We start from the raw sequence: 23,034 nt of genomic DNA on the forward strand, positions 1-23,034 counted from the left end.
AACACCCACCTCCTGGCCTGGGTTCTTTTGCGTTGTGCTTTCGTGTGTGTTGCGCTTGCGTTTGCGTTTGCACAGATGACAGGCAGACACAATAGACGTTGAGTACATGAGGCTATTAGCCCTTGTTTGGCGCCCGAGGCCTGCATTTTGAACAGAATAATCCTTGAACCAAGCTCAAGTTCGCTCGAGCATATATGGTAGCATCGCCCTCTTTACTAACTCTTTTCATTGTTCTATTTTCAGGTAGCGATAGTAGTGAGGACGCATTCCCTGGCTGGTAAGTAAGCAAGCAAAGAGGGGGGCAAAAGCCGCAGATTAATAGCTCTATCAATTCGAGGCAGTGACTAATTGTTCGCCACATTACGCATACGCCAGGTGTTCGCCCCGTGTCCAGCCGCCATTTAAATTCAGTTCATGCCCGTTTCATGGCGTGGGAATGGAAGCGGGAGCGTCTTGACACTTAGGAATTAATTGCGATACTTTGAGATAATGAACTAGTTGACCAGAACCCGATACCGTCGCCTGAGGTCAGAGTAAAAAACAACAGAAGGAAACGGCCAAAAGGACAATTTGCAACGCAACGTCAAAACAATTACGTGCCGAAATGTGCTTGATAATAAAATGAAGTGACCTGGCTGAGCGAGTAGTGTTCTCGTTCTTTCGGTTAAAACGTGTTCAAGTGTTGACTTGTATAAATTGTGCACTCGTTTGGCCCCTCCTTCAGCCAGGTGCTGCTCGAGCTCGGCCAGGTGAGGATGTGTTGGCGCGAGCCCAACTTGGCCAGCAATTAATTGCGTCAGCAGAATAGACAGGCGGGCGGCACTCTTCGCTCCGATAGGAAGCGCCAGTTCATCTGTTTAAAAGGCATTTAAAGCGCATTTGGGCCGCAGGGCTCCAAGGTTTCGGCTTTAAGTCCAAATAAGTCCCACTTCGCTGATATTTCAATGCTTTCCCAGTGGTGGGCGGATTTTTATTTGGCTGCCACGGCTCGCTGACTACGAATGACATTTGAGCGCGGGGAAGTGCCCGCTTTAGTTTATCTCGCCGGGCTGAGCGTTAAAATAATTTCTGGCTTTCCTTACATTCCTGCCATGCCCCCACTTCGGTCCTGTTTCTGCTGGCATTGCGGTATTTCTGCCTTTGCCGCAATTAATGCCAGCAGATTAATTATACGCATGGCTGCACACGCTGCGTGAAGCCGCGCGCAGCTTCTGGGCTCTGTTTTGTTTGAAATTTTATTTCCAAAGGCATGAAACAAAAACAAGTGACAGACACAAAGCCCAAATACCAGCCAGAAGAGGAGCTGCCTCCTAATGAGTGCAAATTAGCCGATATTCTGGTCAGCCAAGGAACCCTAATTTGGCTGGGCTTTGCGTATAATCAAGCTGTCAAAAACTTGCTTCGCCCGTTATTTCGGAAACTTTAAGCATATTTTAACCGACTGCAATTTGGTATTGATAGCTTCTGGGCAGCAGATGTGGCAATAATAAGTTTTTTCATCCGGCGAGGGAGTTGAAGGGGCGATAAATCTTGTGGCCTGCCAGCCATAGTGCGAATATGTCAACTTATGCCGAGGGCGAATAAAAAGAGGCTCCTCTGGCCACTACTTGGAGAAGCTTCAATCAGGAACAGAGGCACTCAAAGGAAGCCATGAAACTTATTAACAGTGATATGCAGCACTCCCTGAACTTGTAGCCTACTGAAGGCGTCAGGGCATGCCTATGGCCCAAGTTCAACTAGGTAGGGTCAACTCCTACGATGATTTATTTGCATTGCCCGTGAGGCCGACTAGTTATGATTTATGTGCCCCGGGAGTATTTATTAAGACAAATAAATAGGCCTAGCTGTCATTGCCGTGTCAAGCGACCACTATTATAGCATATTAAAGTTATTTCGGAAAACGTCAGGCGAGTATCCTTACAAACTAGGGTCCTTTCAACGGTTACCCGTAATTTAATAAATGCAACCATGGGTAATCGCCATTCAGAATATTCCCAAATCAATGAACAACTCCCAACAAAGGTGGCCTTAAAGCTGGGATTCTGAGAACCAGGACCTTAGAATGTGAAAACTGCTGTTTGTGTGCCATTCATGAACGACATCAAAAGATACTTTTAGAGAACTTCGTTTTCCACCTATTATTAGGGTCAATGGAACATGCTAGAGTTGTTCAACTATGTTAAACTGTTCAATTTCAATATCACTTCACTAGTTTTTCACAATGCGCCATTACAAATCCGTTCATCTCAAGGGATACACGTCCATACATTATTAACGAAGGCTTTTTTCACGAACGGTTATTATATATTGATTGACATCGGTTGTGCGGAGGCCCATTAATGTTTAAATACTTAAAAATTGCGCCTTATTGGCGTGTGCATGCATGATTTATGGGCCCAGCGAGCTGGCTTCAATCACGATACACTCAGGCCGCCCAACCCCCCTGGTTATTTCCGCGAAATAAAGCCATCGGACCAACCGCAGAGGCACTCGCAGCCATGGAGCCATTGGAGCGTCGGCTTGAGTAGTGAGAACTCCAATCAAACTTTTCCAATAAAGTCTTTAGCCTAAAGACGGTGGATAAATCAAGCAATCAGGCACAGAAAGGGCTGACCTGTTCGGCTGTGCGAGTGCACCCGGTACAGACAGCCTCCGACATAATTTATGGCGTGCCTTAAACTCGCTTCCCGAAACGAGTCTCTGGCGCATAGGGAGGATAACATGCGGCCGAGCGAGTGAATCGAAATCGAAAATCCGGCCTGTGCTGGGAAGTTTCCGGTGAAATGCGAAATTTAACTTTGTCGATTACACCGTGGAGACCACGTTGCGTATACGTAATAATGGGCCAAACTCAAAACGAAAGCAGACAACCTACACGCAGAAGGTTTAACGATGGAAGCGCTGATCAGCCTGTGGGCCACGTTTGCCTGCATAGTTTGATGTTCGGCCCTCGAAGAGCTTCGAAAGTGAGGTTGTTGTTAATAAAAAGGGCAGCCAAGCAAATGAAAAATACTTTTCCCAGTCCCACATCCCACATCCCACTTCCGCTCGCCGACATGCGAGTCGGGAGACCCGGGAGTGCGTGGGTGAGCTCGAGTGGGGGCGCATGCTGTTGGCCAAATTGACTTAATCTAAAATAAAAGTTTAGTGCTGAGCCGAACGCACACACAAAGTCTCGCACAGGCAAACAAAACATATGGTATTTTTACAGCCATAGGTGACTAGAGGGTTGGCCAAAGACGAGCTAGTTAGGATCCACATGGATTCGGGGCGGGGAGAGGCAGAATGTTAATTTCCCAGGAAACGCACGATAAAGTTAAGTTCTGTTCGAAAAACTATTTGACTCTGCGAAGGGGTAGATATCGCTCCTGCCTCCTTGAATCCTTAAAATAACAGTCCAAACAGTCGTTACATAGATCAAATTTTGTGTGGCCTACGCCTAAGTTTGCGATTACCTTGCATATGCCTAGGGGGCGGGTCGATTCCCAGCTCAATCAAATAAAAAGGGAAAAGTTTTAATCAGGAAATAAATTTTACAGAAATGCTGAAAAGGCAGCAAGATTTACGATGCACAAAAGATAAATTTTGCGAGTGCGCGCCTAAATGCGCGTTGGAAAGGAAACAAAACCCCTGATTTTCGAGCACACACACTCGCAGAATGTCAGAGCAACTGGAAATAAAATGGCAATTCATTTACGGAAAGCCGTATTTACGGGAAGCAAATAACTAATGCATACATATTCCGCACACATCTGCCTAATGTGGGGCAATTATGGTTAAAAGATCATAAAAAGAGGTGGAAGTGCCAGAAATACAGAGAACCCATTTCCATTTCAACTCGCCCCCGCATCCAGAGCTCAAGTTCAATAAATTAGGCAGGTGGGGTGGCGAAAATGTGTCCGATAAGACCATTATTCTTGAAGGACAAATTAAACTGCGTGATGGGCATTTGGGAGGATTTTGCATTCTGGAGGCATTTGCGACCACCATTATTCCACAACTTCTAGTTTCCGGGTTGTACTTATCCAGATAAGTTCAAGGGCTAAGATCCCATTGGCCACAGCCCCCTCTTTCATTTGCATTCAAATTATAACAGAATCTTGCTTAGGACTCACAATGGCCTGGTAATTAATTAAAATATTCAATGCCCAGTGAAACAGGAACTGTGCTTGTCGCTGACCTGAACTTTATCTCGATTCCGGCCTCCTGGAGCTCTGTTCAGTTCGGAGGAGGAATGTCGTGCACAGCCCCGTGGGATCGCCGTGATAAGAAGTCCCGCCAGCTCTCTAGTATTCATCTTCCATTAGCCTGGTGCGGCTTGAATCAGGAGGCTGCCCCTCCCACTGCAGTCCGCCATTTTGTCAGCTTCATAATTAAGGGCAAAGTTAATTTTTTGCTCTGTGGTCGTGGTGTGACTTGACTTCGTTCCATCAAGCCCGCTTGCTTTTTGCTAGTGTGCAAGCCGGAAAACTCATTATTTTTTAAATGGAACTCTTTCTTTGTGCCGCTCCCAGCTCGGAGCTCCGCCCCTTTAGAGCTCTGCCTGTCCCTACATAGACTCCGATCCCAGTCGCAATTAACTGAAGAGAATAATGTTGCGGCAGTGACGAGCAGAAACATAATAATTCTTTTTTGGTATCCACCCCGCGGCTGTACTCAGCTCCACTTGGCCATGTTGCATTTGTAATGACTATGTGAATGCTGGCGAAGGGGGAGTGGGGAGTGGTCTGCATCAGCATGCAATTCCTATGCACGTATGTGCTCGGTGTGGTACTGGCTCCCCTCTGCCCTTGTCCCGTCCGACTGTCGGCCATAATTATAAACATCCGGATAATGCGAGTCCTCCGCTCTTGCCCGGGCAACCAATTCCGATTTAGTAGGGACGGCAGGCACTTGAATTTGTCCTGGAAAAGGTTGGCTGCTGGGACTGTCAAGGATGAAGGTGAGGGTAATCGAAATGTTTTCCTCCAGAGCAGGGACCACGAGCTGCAGAAAACGGACGGGAGCAGCATGCACAAGTTTAATGAACCCCACATGCATCGCCGAGTGCCCCTGCCGTGGCCAACTCCCCTCTGCTCATAAATGCTGCATGTTTGCAGGAATTGCTTAGCTGGGATTTGCTTAATTTCCCTCCGCACCACGCACATGTGGCCTGCTTCCAGCTCCCAGCTCCAGTCCCCCTCAGCTAGCTGGCTGCTATTTCCATTCCGACCTTATGGCCACCAGGGGAATTGCGTCCCACGCTTCGTATACGCAATAATTCCGCCCTCTTCATATTGCTCGAAAAGGGCGCCCGACTTTAACGCATTTCTATGGACCAGCACATGCAGTGCTAAGCCACTTGTCAGCCAATCAATAAGATGTAAATATTCTTTCCACTCACTTTGCATTGTTTCCGCTTACCTTTGAACTTCTGCATAAGCACCTCAGCCGAAACCTTGATGACATCTCCAGCGAAAGGACGACCCCGCCGGCAAGGGGGCGTGGCCAGCGCAAATCAGACCATATCCAGCGAGGTGGCTTCGTATGTGACAGCTGTGTTTGATGTGCACCGCATTCGGCTTTGATGGTCGTTTTGCCCTAAATGGCCTGCACACTCGCCCATTGCTTGCCAACCACCAACCTGGAGATTTCCGAGACATTTCGAGCCCTAGAACTCCGGCTGAAGAGGAGAAAGCGAGAATGGGAGAAAGCGAGAATGGGAGAAAGCGAGAATGGGAGAAAGGGAGAAAGGGAAAGGGCCGCCCTTTGAGGACAGCCAATTAGCCCGCATTCTGAATGATGCAGATCAGCTGCAAGGCAAGCAAATATCGAACATCTTTGGCACTGCTCCTTCCCTGAAAATGCTTGGGAAATGCCTGTCATAAAATTCTCGATTCTGTGGCGCTGAGGGAACGTTCGCCGCTGGCCTGCCAAATCCGCAACCCTCCCACCGGCCTGGATATTAGTTCAATAGTCATGACTGTCCAACTGATGCTCCAAATCCCCTGGGGTCAGCCCGAAAGCTGGGCCAGCCACGCACACACACACACACATGCGAGGAGCCGGCATGGAAGCCTGGGCTGAGATTTTCCGAATGGGCGTGGTCGACTCGGTTTCTATTATCCGAGGCGTACTAGTAGGCGCTGGGGACCCGACTTTGCCATTTGCTAGCAGTGTATATTGCTTGCCACCGATTTGGCCTCAATATTTTGTGCCAGTTCCGCTCCCCTCCTGCCATTCAGCGTTCTGATCGGTTTTCGCAATACGTACACAAACAAGCAATTGTGTATAAAAATCCGTTGGGTGTTTTGCGGTTGTTGGCAAACTCGGCGAAATCGCCTCAGGAAAAATATTGACGCTGTAGCGGCTTTAGCGCCCCGAGCCGCCCAAAACCCCAAACCAAACACGTTCGGGCCCCATGTTTTACTGCACTTTTTGTTGGGAGTTTTATGTGGCCATCTATGGACAGCTTTGGTTGTCTATGCCTGGCAGCAGCCCCGCCACAATGGGTCTTATTTTTTGTTCGTCGCTTAGCTGTAAAAATCATTTTATGAGTTTGCATAAAATTTTGTGGTTTTCACGCCCATGTTTATTGTGCCCGCTGCAGCATATGCTGCCATTGTCGAGGACGTTGTCGTCTATTGATTTTATTTCCAGCCGGGCTAAGCCGCATCAGCTGAGCGGCTTGGGTCGAATTCTGTGACGTCCAGGGTTGAGGGTTCAGTGGTTGTGCATTTCTTGTGGGTACGCGCCGGTCTAAAAATTAATTAAGTTCTTTATGGGCCACGCCGTGGGCATCCTGGGCAGTTCGCTCCTATTGATTTCACACCACAAGTCCATCTAAGTGGTGCGGCCGATATCGTGGCTCATTAAACGATTTCTCCTCGCGCAAGACCATCAAATTAAACTCGATGTCCGTGGGGCTGGCGCGTACCATTTCTGGGGGCACCTGCACGCGTTTTCCTCCGTTCCAATGACGCACCATTCTAATGAGCATGCATTAGGCAACCCCATGGGTTTCGTGAGCCTTGAATTACCGTTTAGCCAGCAGGAAGTCGTCCTGTGTCAGCTAAAGGAGGCTTAACCCGCAAAGGGGTCTTGGCCAATTCGACTCTGACGGCGGCTATAAAATGCCACTTAAATCCCAGCCAGGAGCATCCGCCGAACCAAGGACAATTAATATGGCCAATGCAACAATAGCCCTTTGTTTTTCACCGCACCCAACCGCCCAACCGCCCAAATTCAAATCCCCATGTATGGGCGGACTGGTGTGGCGCTACTGTAGCTGCCCTGATGTGTTGGGTGGCCTGCAGGTAAAATAAATTATTATTTATTACGGTCATTAGAGCTTAATGGCGGCAATGATGTCCACCACGCAATGGCAATGGCCCGAAACCGGCTCCAGGCCAACGGACAACTGGTTGTGCCGCGGACTTCCTTCCGCCGCTTAATCGAAGGCGAAGGAGAAACATTTGCGGCCTGACAGCCTTTGTGCTCGCCGGGTCCTGGTCCTGGGCCTGCTCCTGGTCCTGGTCCTGCTCCTACTCCTGATCCGCACCCTGGGTGGGACCCTTTTTAATAGCAACCGGTTCGCATTATGAGGCCCGCGTGCTGTCCTTGAAAACATTCCGCCTGGACGGACGAAAGGAAGGCCGAATGATAGAAAGAAATCCCGGCTGGAAAGCATTTATCGTAAATTCAAGCCCTTATTATCTGGCCTGGAGGTGTCGGCGGCGGGTGGAGATATTTATGCACTGGCAAAGTTTCGGCCCGGCCATCATAAACGTCAGAGGACCCTCTGCCACAATAGCCCCGAAACCTGGGAGGAGGCATATTAATGGTGCCCGGGCTGACACATTGTAAATTCAAATGCATTTCTCACGCTCAGCCCGGTTCGGGCTCGAAAACGTGGCCAACGCTCTTACCGCAAAGTGAGGACAATCAATCAAAACGCATACGTGTGTATATGCCCACACTAGCGCCTAGTGCCTAGTGCCTAGTCAGTTATGCATGCGGCAGGGTGTGCGAGTGAAATTAATTTCATGCATTTATGAAATATGGCCAGGCGACAATTTGCATAAAACAGGGAGCCAGATTAAAGGGCCGGGGCATTGTGCTCTGCGGCAGTGGAACGGCTCCACCGTTCAGTCCAGGATGATGGACTGATGGGCTATGATAACCTTTGATTTGTGCCAACGTCAGCTGCTACATGGAAGTGATACCAAGCTTTTGACGAACGAGTCTAAGAAGTAAGACTCTGATATTTCAAGCTCTCACCAGTTGGTTTAACCTTTAACTAACTAATAATTGCAACTCCTAAATTTGCTCATAAGAGTAAGGATTTCTGCACCCGTTGGTGTAGAATATATTTATTAGATCGGTGTACTTCAAAATGGTTTCCATACCGCTCGGTAAAGAGTGCCTAGTAGTCGAGGCAATCGAGTTACGAGAGAGCCTTCTTTCGTGGTAAAAACAGTTTCCGGCTTAGCTTGTAAGTTTCTACCAAAAAACACTTGGAAATGGAAACGAAATCTTGAGTCTATCCCACGAGAGAGCTCCAGATACATATGTATCTAAGCTATCACTTTCACCTGGCTTTTCCCATGCCAATGGATTTTCCTTAATGGAAATAACCCGAAGTTTACGTACCCATCCTTTCCCAATAGAAAGCACATAAAGCGTCCACTAGGAGGGAAGAAATGATCTAGTTATTTGTAAATTTATGACTCTGGTGCAGATAGTACAACTTCATTATAGTACGCGTTCGATAAGAAGGGCAAAACGCCCTAGATTCCGCTCATTTTCAGTGGAGAAACAGAAACAGTAAACTTCGGGTTTTCCCTCTGCCAAGACGCCTTTTCCTTTGCGCGATCCACGCGAACTTATGCTCGCAGTGTGTGTGCCGAGTTTATAATTTCTGACACAAAATTACATGCACTTTTCCCCAGTTGCCGTGCCGCACATGTAATTGGTCCTATACGAGTGGTAGTGTGTGCGCTCGTTCGCTTTCTTTGCGCTGCTCCTTTGATAAATGCGCATAATTTCAGTAGGTTTTCCTGGAGTAGCGAGGAAAACTTGTCCGTGTGCGCCGCTGGAGTGCGAGTGTGTGAGTGCTGCTGTGTGCAATAGTCTCGCTGCTGCGCTTTATTGTTCGCAGCGCAGCGTTAAACATTATGCCGGCTGGCTGACTTGGAAGGCTTGGTTGGCTTGGGTGGCTTAGAAGGGCTGAGTCGAGTTGTCTTGGCGCGAATTATGAAGACGATTACACGACTTTATAGGTGGGTCTTCACGTACGTGCCGCTGAGGGGGCGGGTGGCGCTGGGCGTGTCTGCGGGGTGTCTGCACATATTTATGAGCAGCGATGCGCCGCGACGTCGTCCGACGTTGAATTAATGAAATACCTGCCAAGATTTATGTGCCAGCTGACTGGCACACGGGGGACACAAGCGTGAACGGGCGGGGGAGGGAAAAGAGATTAATTTTGCAGGGCAATAGTGCTGAATCGTTTTATTAGCTATCCTGCTGCTGAAGCCCATCAAAAATGGGAGGCATCCGGAATCAGGAATCAGCCGAACGAGGACTAACATCTCGTCGATTCGCACCGAAGCACCGATAGTTCGTATGCCATTCCCCTTCCTCGAACTGCCCCACTGAATGATATTTGTAAGACAGTATTTTACCTGCAGCCAGCGGAGCGTTATCCTGCGTTTCCCTGTAAATAATTCAACTGAAAAATTCATGAGGATGCATTTCCCACGCTGCTATCTGTGGCGGACCTGCTTTTTCGCCCTTTGTATCTCTGTTTTTCTTTAATTGTTTAGAAAATAAATCACCGAACGCAGAAATAAGTTGACAACACCACATGAAATAAAAACGAACGGGCCAGCAACGAAAATAGAACACTGGCACCAAAGTGGGTGGTGGGTGTGTGGGTGTGTGGGTGTGGGTGTTGTGCGCGAGCGTTGGGCGGAAACGGAACTAACAAAGCACAAAACGAAACAAAAATGTCCACCCAAAAAGCGAAACTCAACTGCGAAAGCAGGGGAAGTGAAAAGGGAAAATAGAAAGAAAAATATCCCACGAAGCGAACGGAAAGGCAAAATTGCCAAACTAAAACTTTGCTGCAGTCACGGCACTGAATAAAAAAACCAAATGCTGAACGACCAAGTAGGGGTCCTGTGGCGGAACAGGGACCTGAACGGGGCAGGAGGGCAGGGAAGTCGTGGCACAAATGTAGTGACGCACACATCCAAACAATACCTAGGCGATGGCTGGGAAAGTTTCGTCCTTTTAGCCCGTAACAACCGTGGCAAAGCACAAAACAATTTACGAAAATTTGTACAATTTCTAAACTTAAATAAACACCAGGAATAGTTTTATTTTTATTATTACTGCCCCGATTCCTTCCCCACGACTGCCACCAGCGATTCCCATCCAAAAGGGGGGCGCCAGCGAACTGTGCCTTAAATATTTGGTGGCATACTTACGAGCGTCTTAAAGAATGCACCCGCTAAATGGGCTGTCGACAACTTAGTCTCCGCTCGGCAACTCCGGCACTTTTAATTAAGGCTAAATGAGCAGCCGTGGGTGGGCGGTGAGCGGAGGGGCAGGCGGGCCCAGAAAACTGTCCTCGCTGTCTCGCAATGGCACGGAATAATTCAAATGTTGCCAATGCACTTTTCAGCGGTGAATTAACAAGCCCAAAGTTAAAGTTATGGCGTCGCAGCGGATGCAGCTCGGACGGGCTGTGCGGCGGGTGCAACGGGCTTAAATTGAAAAAGTTTTGCCGCTCGCAAGTTTCTCCGTTTTTAAATGTTGGGAACTAGTTCTGGAAAGGATTTCTTGCGCCCCTCGGGATAGCAAACATGTTTCCCACACTGCTGCCATACTCTGGCGCCCACGGCGATTGTGTGTTCTGGCTGAGCTTGCCAATTTTCCGCACGAAAACGACACTTAAAGGTTTGTCTGCTCTGATGCATTTAAGATCGCGAAACATCCATAACAGTTATCGATCGATCAGCATCAGTTGCAGTGCCTTGTTATGACCCGTGCAGATGCAGTCGAGATATTGAACCCACTTAAGTATCCATATATGAGAAGTGCATTTCATATGAATTAAAGCTATGTAAAATAACGTCGCTCAGAGCTAAAATTGCATTAAGAACCAGGATAATGTAGATTTAATAATATCGTCTTTATTGTGATTATCATATGGTATGGGTTAGCGATTTGAGACCAATAATTTATGGATAAATAAGTGCGCTGTGCTTCAGAGCACTTTAAACATGCATTTTACTATAATTAGAGTCCGAAGGACGACGAGATGACTGTAAATAAAAATAGCGCAATTTAAAGGCATTCAAGTGCAATACACCGGAAACGGAAAAGAGCGCAAAACAATTACCCGAACATGAGAGATGGAAAATGCCCACACACGCCTGCAATCAGACAGCCACACACACACCCACACACCCACACACCCACATACACATACATAGTCGCTCTAGAATGGCTGGATCCGAGAACATGGTATTGCTGTGTAACTGCATTGTCGGCACTTTGGTGGGGAAATTTATATAATGTTCATTTTTATGCAGGCACTCAAGTGCAATCAAAATTCGAAACGCGTAATTTCCATTTGAATCTGTGGGCTTGGAGCCAAGCACTCGCCCCCAACGATTCAGCCACAGAATGGACATTGTTATGGCTTGCCTCCGCATTTATGGCACTTGTATTGCAATCCGACATAAATAGCTTGGTCCATGCCATGCCCACGCCAGCGGAATTCAAAGCCATCGGAGCTGGCAGTGACAAATGCAATCCACTGGCCAAGGCCGGAGTTAACCGTAATAATTATCTAATTTCAGCGCTTGGCGCGGTAATCGCTCTAATTACGAATGCTAATTAAAAAGCCAACCAATGCGGGCGCTCCCTGTTCACCAAGCCTGAGGCCAAATTGCCAAACAGTAGTTGGTGGTTTAGTTCCCAGGAGCCCCACAAGTTCCTTCCAACCACCTGGCCAGCAGCATAGTGTGTGTGTGTGCACTTGGAATAATATTCGAATCGAATTAAACGGGAAATAATGTTGGGATGTCTACATAGTAAGGGGACACACACACCATCCTGCGGAGCAATGAGGTGAGAATAATCGAAACCCAAACGAAACCTAACTGAGTCCCAATGCTAGATTGCATATCACGCATACGCCGTGGTGGTGGCTCTCGGTTTCTTGTGTTGTCGCAGAGTGGTCCACATCCCCGAGTATACATTTAAATTATTTATAGCCATTTGCAAATACTGTCAACCATAATACACGGTCCTTCGAAGCACTTAATTATACGAACAACCGAGCAAGTCGCCGTGCAGTTACTCTTCCGGCAGCACGGACTTGTGGCAGCAACCACAATATGCCCAGTGCATTATGCAGCAAACTGGAGCCCCAGCCGTATGACAGGCTAGACAAAGGCAGCAAAATGAAGTACGAGCATGAGGTCAGCAGCCAAGAAAGGCAACAACAAAGCAAAACAGGGCGAAACACAGCACACAAAACACAAAGGGAGAGCACATGATTGTCGCTTGAAACTTGAGCCCCAGCAACTAACCTCATGACATCAGCTTTTTGGGTTTGCAACTTATTACAATTTCCATATAGCCTGCAAAGCGCCAGGAGCAAGAAGAAAGCAAGCTCCACCAGCAGCATGGTCGCTCGAGTGAGTGTGTGTGTGTGTTGTGTGTGTGTGTGTGTGTGAGAAGTGCACACAAATGCGCATATGCAGGGTGCGAGTGGAATGAAAGGAAAGCAGAAGCAGAGCAGAGCAGAGGCACTGGCAGTGGAAGAAACAGAAACAAAAACAGAAAGAACTTGCTGGGGGGTGGGTGGAGAGATGGGGCCTGGGAAAGGGTCAGGGGGAGGGTGGGGGCGAAAGCAAATGCCATGTCCTTCAGCGCTTGCCCTCGCAATCGCAAAGGCAAAGGCAAATGCAAAACGCTGGGGGGGTCTTTAAGTTTTATGGCACCATTGTGTCAAGATAATAATATGTACGTCGCAGTGTGTGTACGTGACTGCATTTAAGTGCATAGTTGTGTAGAGCAGCACACTCACACTCACACACTCGCACTCGCAGTTGGCCAAGGAACACAGATACATGGACAAGAATTCCTCCGGCATGACATTTACTCTCCGAATTACTATAAACTGCTGCATTTGAACGAAAGAAGCAAAGTGGCAGCAAATAACAACTAACTGCCACCCCGGAGATCGCCGCCCGCCGCCCGCCGCCCATCCGGCGCATTATCAATTTAAAGGAATGGCACACGAGTGTGCCATAAATTCGGGCTGCATGACATTTGCTAATGTTTGTCCATGAGAGCAGCGGCGTTAATTAAATACCATGGCAAACTTGCGGCCTGCAGCGCGAATCAGAAATTCTGAATCGGCGAGCTCAGAAAGCCACATAGTTCTGTAATTAAAATGAGCGAACGCTTTGCCAATTCTGCGGCCGAGTTTCAATTTTAATTTATGTGCACAGCGCTTCGCGAAATTTGTATTCATTAGCGCTGCTGGCGAGTTGAACAAACTCTGTCCGCGGAATCGCTGAACTCGGAGCTGTCCCTGCCACCCACAGCAATATAAGCTGCGTCGTAATGTGGAAATACCACTGAATGCTAAATGTGGGGCAATAATAAGGGGCAGACCACTCAGAAGACGGATCCGCGCCTCAGATAAAAATTATGACACGCCACAAAACTTTGTCCGAGTCTCGAGTGCTCTCCGTTTTTTACGGCTCTCAGCATAAAAATTTAAATATACCCACTCACGCGTGCGAGCAAATAAATACAAATTTATGGAAAACCCCGACCCCGGCTGAGTCCTGCTGCGCAGCGTCCAGTTCAGCAAATTGCTGGCCGGCCATTTTGCATAATCTCTGTCCGGAGAGAGCCACCGCCCTGCTCCTGTTCCCCTCGCCCGGGAGTCCCCGGCTATCGCTGACCTATAAATAATGTGCCAAATTCGCTCGAACAATAAATAAATTTCCCTCTTTCTACATGCAAATGAATGGGAATCCGCCGCAGCTCGTCGGAATTAGGTCGGGAAACGAATCTCGCGATGGGGCGCTGCAATTGTAATTAGGAGCAACCATTAGATTTCCATAGGCACCCTTGGTGTACGAAGACCCTATTATTATTATATACTATACTATTATGTATCTCATATGCGCTCTGTCTCGTTTCAGCTAACAACGGACGGAGGAAGGACCCTCGGAGGACATCACGTTGAAAACGATTCATCATCGGCACTACGCTTCCGACATTGTTCTTCGCAGGAGGCGGCAGGAGGCAGAACATCCACTAGAGCAAATTGAATGTAATTTCATAAAAAGGCGAGTGTTAATTTTTTGCCAGCCACACAATACAAGATAGATACAGCCAGTGTTACACGGACCCCGACGTGGCTTAATGTGCTAACACGCAGTGACATGAAAAATGATGAAGACCGTGCTGCTTTTTTCCGCACCGACTCAATAGAGAGGGAAGCCCGAAGAAAGGAGCTGCAAATTTGTGAGGAGTGCGAGCGGCGGGAAAGCGCATTGTGACTCGCAGGACAACAACGCATTGACAGCCGACGGAGACACGGAGCTGGCAAAAAAGGCTGAGCTGCACATCGCCATCGGACCAGCATCATTTATCAGCGACGCATCGCATCCCATCGCATCAACTAGCAGCAGCAGCAGTAGCAGCAGCAGGAGCGACCCGGCGAGGCATATGTGCGCCGGAGATGCCGGCATTGTGTGGTTGCCGTAGCTGAAAGGATTCAGCGCGTTCATTCAAAAACCCATTAACCCTAATAAGCAGCCACAAAAGCCAGTCAGACAATACGATCCGCCCGCCCATCGATGTGCCAGGACAAAGGGCGCGGACAGTAGGCCGTCATCGGAGGAGAGGAACAACAGGGAAATCACGGGCCTGGCGAGCAAGGGAGCAAGGATGCCAATGGTGCCGCCACGGCTGCTGCTGCGTCTGCGGCGGCCCCTGCACCTGATGGAACTGCGCATCCTGCTGCTCTGCCTGCCGACGCTGCTCCTGGCCACCACCCTCGAGCCAGGTGCGTTCAATACCCCCTAATCACAGAATCGCCTTGCCGTGTCCACTTTACTGTCCTCCCCGGCCCAGAATTCAATTAGGCCTGCTTGGCAGGGACTTGCTGAAGTGCTAAGTAAATTAAAGCGAAATTTATGCGAACGGCCCAGCCTGCTGAACTGAGTGGGCCGACTGACACTCCGATATCCGGTTTATTTTAATATTTACACAAGCTAACAAATTGCTCCGAGCCGTGCTCTCAGTCGCAGTCGCAGTCCGCAATTAAAGCTCCTTAACGCGGACGGTAAGCCAGCGCGAAACTTTACCAATTTGCGGATTTATTGTGCCAGGAATTTTATTGTAGTCTCCGCCGCATTTAATTACGCTAGAAGTGTTCTAAGCAAGCACCTGCAGCACAAAACTTTCGAATATTTTCAGTTATGGAAGGGCGGGGTGGCCCTCCTATCGGTGGTATATTTAAATGTTTGCAATTCATTTCGCAAATGGAATGCAGCCGAGCTGCGAGGAGTAGTATCCTACTCCTTCCAACCGCCCGCATGAATGGCAATGGAGCAGAGGCCTTGAGCAATTATCCAAATGCAGCCCAGTAACTTAAGATACTCTAGGCAAGCCATTTAATGACCCATCCGCGGCGCATTGCGATTTAACCTTCCGCTAATTCACTTAAAATAGGCGGCTGGCCACGCCCCAAGAGCCCGCCCCGACGCCCCCAAGTCCGCCTCCTTCCGCCTCCTTCCGCCTGACAGTGGCGACCGGCACGTATACGCATTGTTAGAGCGCCTAAGTTATGGCCAACACGTAACATTCACAAATAATAAGGATAATGAAAAATACACAGGGGAGAGATTAGCGCCAAGGGCGCCCCACCTTGTTGATGGGTACGGCGCACTTGCTGCCCTTGCGGCTTTGGTTTGACCTGAGGCGCCACGCAAAGTCGAAGTCGCGCCGTTTGCCCTGTTGTTTGGTCCTATTTTTTTTTTTTTTACCGCCCCCGGCCAAACGCGTTACGCATAAATTACCCAGCCTGCCACGCCACCCACGACGACACCTTATCAAAGCGCGCGGTCCGCTCATTACGCAACCTGACGAGGCAAGTGGGGTGGACACTTGGCGCGGCGAAAACAAACGGAGCTCGTGTGACAGTGCAAAAATTGAAAATTTATGGCGACGACTTGTGGCTTGAAAATCGTTGTCGGGGAAAACTTTTAAAATTGACTTTTAAATTGCACAGAAAGTGCGACGTGGCGTGTGAAAATATGCGCGGTATTTGCGGAGAAGAGCGAAAGCGTCGGCGCAGGTGAAATTTACAAGGTGGCGTGGAGTGACGAAGCGAGTAACTTTGGGGTTAATTTCAGGGCCAGATTTTTGCAAGTCGCTTCTTGGGAGCGAAAGTATCACCTACTGATAACACGATCCCATTCATCCGGGCGAGGGGCTTCCACAGAAACATTTTTCCGGCTTCGTTGGCAACGCAGAATGTGGCCAAAACATTATTTTGGCAGTGAATGGCAGGCGGGGCAAGTCTGCTCAGCACACATGCACGTCGGTCTGTCCATGTGTGGGTGGTACGCTCCGCTCAAGGTCGCTCCTCCCTCCACACACGCACATTATCAAGCACAAACGAGGCACAAACGGATGCCTTTCACCTGGCTTTCACCTGGCTTTCACCCCACACACACACTCGTTCCCAGGCTCAAGTGCAAATGAGTTTGAAGCTAAGGAAGACACTTCCACGCAGTCAGCTTTTTTGCAAATTTGCTTAGCGGTTTTAGAATTAAGCTCGTGGGCCGTGTGGAAAACCTGGCGGGATCTTTCACCTGCGAGCTGAGACCGGGTCTTGGGCTGCGGGTTATGGGTTATGGGTTATGGGTTACGGGCTACATCAGTCGGGCCACGGGTGAGAACTGGAGGGAAAGGGCTTAAAAACAGCTAAGCACTTCGGCACTCGGGCTGGCGGGCAAAGAGCGTCGACTTAAGCAGATTTAGGGATTAACACTCGCACACTAGCAGGCCGCTGCAAACATATTGGTGGGGTATTAAAATATTACGTATACGTCGCGTGGAGCAGACAAAGGCTCGACTCTGACTGCTGACAGGGCTGGGACAGATAAATAATAATTTGAAGCATGGCAAGTGCGCAGGAACAGCAATAGCAACAGCAACAGCAACAACAAAAACATCGGCGACAACAAGGACAATAACCAATGTGTCGTGACTGTGGGCCATACAACTTAAGCGGCGTGGGAGTCGAGAGTGGGTGGGCGTCGGTCGAGAGATTGACAAGAAATATTTATTATAAATAATAAACATGCGAGAATGCCAGCCGCACTTGCTGACTTCATTATTTATCGCTTTTTAGCAGGCGCAGGGGCGGGGGAATAGGCGGCGCAGAAGGGGGAATGAAATATGCGACGAACGAAACGAAAACTTATATATTGCCCGTTTTAGCCACTTTTGTTGCGGCGTCCGGTTAGCCCAGAAATGGATTTCCAACTGAAAGCCCCACTGCCGGGGTCCGTTTCCTATCGCTTCTTGCGAAGTTTTATTACTGTTGCCTACTTCCAGGCATAATATAATTCACACGCCTAAGCCGCAGGCAGCTGACATGCGCACGTACCGTACCGCCCCTCCTCACGGAATGGGATGCGTCGGAATACGCGGCCGAGCCATTTTATTAGCAGTGCGTGTTTTCTCACTATTATCGCGCTCGGCCTTCACCCCTCCACGCCCACACATGACCTTAGTTTCTGAGCAGTTGGCTTTGTGTCCCGCGCTGAGCTGAGCATTTAAATTCCTCTTAACTTGCCCAATATATTTCCACTTGGCCTGTGTGTGAAGGCCTGCCACGCATACAAAAGCAGGCATAAATAACGTGAGTGTGTGTGTGTACAAACATTTTCGCTTTCTATCTTTTCACCACCAAAACCAACCTGACCCGTCATAAAGCCGCCTTCAATCGACTTGGGTCAAGTGGACGCGCCTTTGTCTGCCCTTGATTTGTGTACCCCGGAAGCGATGGTTTCAGGGTATATTGCTTTCGAAATGAACACCGTATTCGTAGCTCTTTCGTATGCAGAACGCTGGGTAATACCCCAAAATCAGATGCATCTATGTCGGCCAATCCTGAATCTAGGATCCAAAGTGTAATGGTTCGAAATATTTTCGTTTTCGGATGCAGATGGATCTTTGAATTCCGAACATAGCCGCAAATTGTTGTATTAGCTAATATCAAGTCGTTTATATAGTTAACCAATTTCGCAGATTGGAAACATTTCAGTTTTATATATGTATATGGTCAAAACATATTTCGTTTACACTCACACACCTTTGGCTCCATAGAAAGCACTTATAGAACCAACTTGAGTTATATTAATAATAATTTATATTTACGACATTTTCAGGCTGTTAATTGAGGTTTTTGTTTGGTTCCATTTGATATAAAGATAAGATATACATAGATAAAGATATACACCCCAGCTTTTATTAATTTTCCCCTCTGGCAACTTATCTAAATTCAAACCCAGTATTTTAATTGTTATTGATTGCAGGAGGAAGAAGGTGATTTCATTTTAATAACCGTTTTTATGCTTGAAGGAGAAGGGCGTTTCCCAATTATATATCCACTGTAAAACGGAAAGCTTGTCGATACTACCAAATTTGTACCACGGATGAGTCCCGACGATAGGCAATCCGGTTGACACTCATTCAGAAAGCACCATAAAAACGATCAAGCTCGTCGCTCGTTTTTGTCATTACCTTCTTGTGTGCTTCGTCCTTTGTCCTGCGAGTTGTCCTGGTCAAATCATAACTGTGGATATATCTGATGACGAAATAAATAAGCTCGAATTCGGTCAATCAGAACAAATTCGAAATCAATGCAGCGGGCCTTGACGTCACTGCGGACTTTGGTCACATAAATAACATGGTGGCGCACAAAGGACAATCCCAACACACATACGCACCGACATGACCCTCACACACGCAGGAGCAGGAGCAGGAGCAGTACACTCACAGATACCGTACATCTGCGGCATTGCATACGCATGCCTAAAGTATGAACTATAAAAATTTACGAGGCAATAAAAGCGAAAGCTCGCTCCGCTGTGTTTTATGGCCAACAGCCGGAGGTGGGCGATGTGGCCAACGACACGGCGCGTTTTGCGCTGTTTTGATCCCCTCTCGATTTTTAGCACAACGAATTGCCAGTCGGCGAGGCTAAGGAGCTAAGGAGTCCCTCGTAGAGTTTCTGACTACGCTGCCTGATTGATTGGGTAAATTCCTTTCCAGAGGGCACTCACTTCCACAGCCAAGCAGCCACCACAACCCTTGAGCTCCCGGCGAGTCAATGGCACAGGACCCACCTTCGGCTGGTCTCCGTGCCAAGCGGGTCTCCAGTACGCAGCATAAAAAATATTAAAACCGATGCGCAGTCTTGCGTAAATTTAATTTTGGATGCCAAACGGTCAGCTGCACTACTCGACCACGTTGCCGGGGCAATCAAAGTTTCCTAATTAGAGCAAAAGGCAGACGGGGACGTAGTTGCTCTGATTAAATTTAAAATACGAAAGGAAGCCTCGGTGAATTCTATATAATCCCAGAGCCGGCATATTAATTGCCACTTCGCTGCTCGTAAGCAATGATGATGGCATACAGATTTTAGTTGCAGAAGCTTTTAGCAAATATTATTTTCTAAGTTTGGCAGCAAGAGCTTCTCAAGAAATTAAATCCTACCTGTGAAGAGGGCCAACTTTTCTGTTTTCCTCCTTCCATCCCCTCATTAAGTTTCCACATAAACTGTGGCGAGGCTTGGCGTAACTACCGAATGCTTTAGTCAGGTCCAATGATTATGATTAGTTTGGCTCTTCCAAGTTCAAGTCCCAAAACACCGAATAAATTTGTATAATTTACGCAGCTCTAAAAGTGTTAACAAGTTTAAAAGTTCGTACGCTTGCTCTTATAGATAGATAGATAGATGTATAGAAAGATACATAGATGTGGAGACCGACTCACGCATGATTGGTAATGGATAGCACAGCCAAACATAAATCAGCCGCTTTACTGCACATTTCAGTAGGCTTAGAGAAGCGCGAGAGTAAGTATCTTGACCTGCTTGGGAATTGGATTGTCCTTGCTGCGGGGCCAATCACATTCATTTGCTAGCTGCACCACCCAGACACTTGTGCTGATTACATTCGAATTGCATCAATCGGATTTGGTGGGCGGCAGGCAGGGAAGCGGGGGAACCAGAACCGGACCTTAACACAATTTGCGACTGCACTTTCCACTCTGCAATTGGTTTGGTCTAACGCCCGTGGCTGCTATTTTTCGATTGCAGATCAAAAGTCAATACTCACAGATAACGATTGGAAGAAGCTATGGATGCGCGGCGGTATAAATGGCGACTCAAAATTGGATAATAATCTCGATTCGAGCGACAGTCCAATGTTTGAAGACAGTGAGGTAAGTCCCATTGACAGATTGCGCTCTTCCTCCGTCCGGCCGGATTTAATAAAGTGCTATTCGAAATCAAATTTAAATTGAATCGCCTGCGAAGCGCAGTGGCTGCGACACCCGATTCTCCAGTCAGCAAAACAGTGCGCCCTGCCCCACCAATACGTAAATGCCGTATCCGAAAAATGCAGCAGGACCCAAGGCGAACCAATCGGACCACTTTCCCCGTACAACACTAATTACCAGCACGGCGGGAACGAGTCCGATGTGATCTGGACTCCATTGGCGGCACTAATTAATCTTTAGTGCTTATTTATAATTCATTCGCGCTGGCTTCGAATCTAATTATCCAAATAGCAGGCGCGCCGCAACCACCAGACGCCGGACCACGGCCACCCACACCCAACACCCAGTCGAACCTCTTCGCGTCCCCGTCCTGGAGCCCAAGTCGCTCCGCCTCTGAAGTGCTGCTCGGTCTGGGTCGTGGATCCTGGGCTGGCGCTGTTTTGCTGACTAATTGTGCGACTTGGACGCGTTTCGCTTTTTAAACCACCTCCTTCGGCATCGTAAAAAATGAACTTTTAACTTTTTGTCTTGTGTTCTCTCTCTCTCCCGCTCCGTTTCTTCCCGCCGCCCTTCTGCGATTCTCCCTGCTCCAAAAGCTGATGGCGCACAACACCACAGTCCAGCTGGGCGGCACCGCCTTCCTGGTCTGCAAGGTCTCCGGTGTGGACAGAGTGGGTGTAAATTGGGTTTGTTTTTGTCTTTCTAATTGTACCTCGTCGAACCACGATGTCGGCGACGGCGATGACATTCCTCTGTTCTGTTCTGTTCGGTTCGGTTCTGTTCTCCTCAGTGTGCACGCCCTGTCCCTCGGCTTGCCCAAATCACAATGCCCGTCCTGGATTGTCCTGTGTCGCATACCCCACCACACGTCCCGCATCTAAGCCCGAAACACGAAACCCGAAGCCCCAAGTCCCCCTAATCCCCTTCCGCATGCCTTGCATGGAAAAGCGCTTTGTTTAGTGGCAGCAAAATTGAATTCCATTCGAGCCCAGCGCATGAAGCTGGCCAGGATCTGCTGCGAGCACAGCTGCTTCTGCAATTCTATGTGCATATCGTATTTGAGATATTTTTCACCATTTCCCATTTCCCATTTTCCCCATTTGCGTTTGCGTTTTCGTTTTCATTTCCATTTCATTCTTCTGTCTAATTATATGGCATTTTCATTTGCCTCTTTGCTGAAAGCGGCACGCAAAAGTCTAATTTGTTAAGCAGTCGAGCACGAACAACAGCAGAGCAAGAGCTTAATTTGTAGTTGAAAGGAAACGTTTGGTTGGATGACAATTTCGGTACACAATGTTTGACATTCGGTGTGGTTAACAAAACCAAGTGCCTCGCACACCGCCGAGCTGTGACTACTCTGAAATATTAATATTAATTATCAGACCGCGAAAGCGTTTGTTTCCATTTGACCAGCATTGATTACGGCTCCTTTTACATCCGATCAGAGGGTATTTCGAATTCAGCTAGAATTTTGCAACCCAGTAAAGAGATACATATGAAGTATAGATTCTTGATCAATATCAGGACTGTCTGTCCGTCTGTCCGATCAACGCAAACTAGTCTTTCAGTTTGAAGGATATCTACATGCAACTTTCTTAAAAGTATAAGTATGAATGGGCTGGATTGGGCGATTAGATCATATATTTTCATAGTTTCCTTGTTTCGGATCATAAATCATTTAGATCATGCTTTTATTTGGTATAACCCAGTTTTTTAATATACAATTAGAGCATGGATAGATAAGTGTCTTCTCCCCGAAGCCAGATTCCTTTCTAGTCCTTAGCGATTTTGTGGATAGTTCAAAATACGATAGAAGGAAGCATCTCTTTAAGATATACATATGTAGAAAATTCATGTTTGTGATATATATATAATATATGATTTAATGGCATATCTAGCCACCACCTATTTTTAAAGGCACAATCTATCTTTTTTATTACACTAGCTACTTCAACTATAAGTTTTATTTTCTCGATTAAATATGTAGAAAACAGATCAATTACCATAATCATTTCACCGAAATAAACCCGAATTGAGTGTTTGTTGTTTCAATTAAAAAAGCGTTAAAACGAAGTAGAACCGTAATTGATTCTTTATTTTTGGTGCCCTTGGCAGTTTTAGTTTATTTAAGCATTTCCTGGAATTGCCTCTTGAAACGTATTTTTTTTGTGAGTCTGCACCTGCCAGGGACATTAAAAATAGCTTATCCACTTGTAAACCAATGTCGTAATTTAATCCAACCAGCTTTCCGCCAAACCACCCACAGCCCGGCGAAAAGTCAACGCGGCCCGGACATTGGTGATGTGGTGGTTTCACCGCCAGGTTTCAGCGTGGGGCTTTTGAGTATTTTTTAATTACTTTTCGAGTAATATTCGCATGTTTCGCTAATTGCATGAGCTGATCTGTCTGTGCTGCCTACTTGCAGTGCTATTAATT

General features: G+C 47.7%; 1 protein-coding gene across 4 annotated transcripts in view; it reads left to right on the forward strand.

The window, feature by feature from the left end:
- Window positions 1-23,034, forward strand: part of LOC117138432 (zwei Ig domain protein zig-8) — a 63,371-nt gene that overhangs the window by 36,478 nt on the left and 3,859 nt on the right. The window contains exons 2-5 of one of the 4 annotated variants that reach the window (XM_033300540.1): window positions 244-277; window positions 14,217-15,085; window positions 20,417-20,541; window positions 21,195-21,284. In XM_033300540.1, the coding sequence (XP_033156431.1) occupies window positions 14,968-15,085; window positions 20,417-20,541; window positions 21,195-21,284 (333 nt within the window). In that variant the 5' untranslated portion in view covers window positions 244-277; window positions 14,217-14,967. The remainder of the gene's footprint in view (window positions 1-243; window positions 278-14,216; window positions 15,086-20,416; window positions 20,542-21,194; window positions 21,285-23,034) is intronic. The other 3 variants (XM_033300542.1, XM_033300541.1, XM_033300543.1) reach the window with 3 other exon arrangements.

The sequence above is a fragment of the Drosophila mauritiana genome, chromosome 2R, assembly GCF_004382145.1.
Source record: "Drosophila mauritiana strain mau12 chromosome 2R, ASM438214v1, whole genome shotgun sequence".
Classification (NCBI taxonomy): Eukaryota; Metazoa; Arthropoda; class Insecta; order Diptera; family Drosophilidae; genus Drosophila; species Drosophila mauritiana.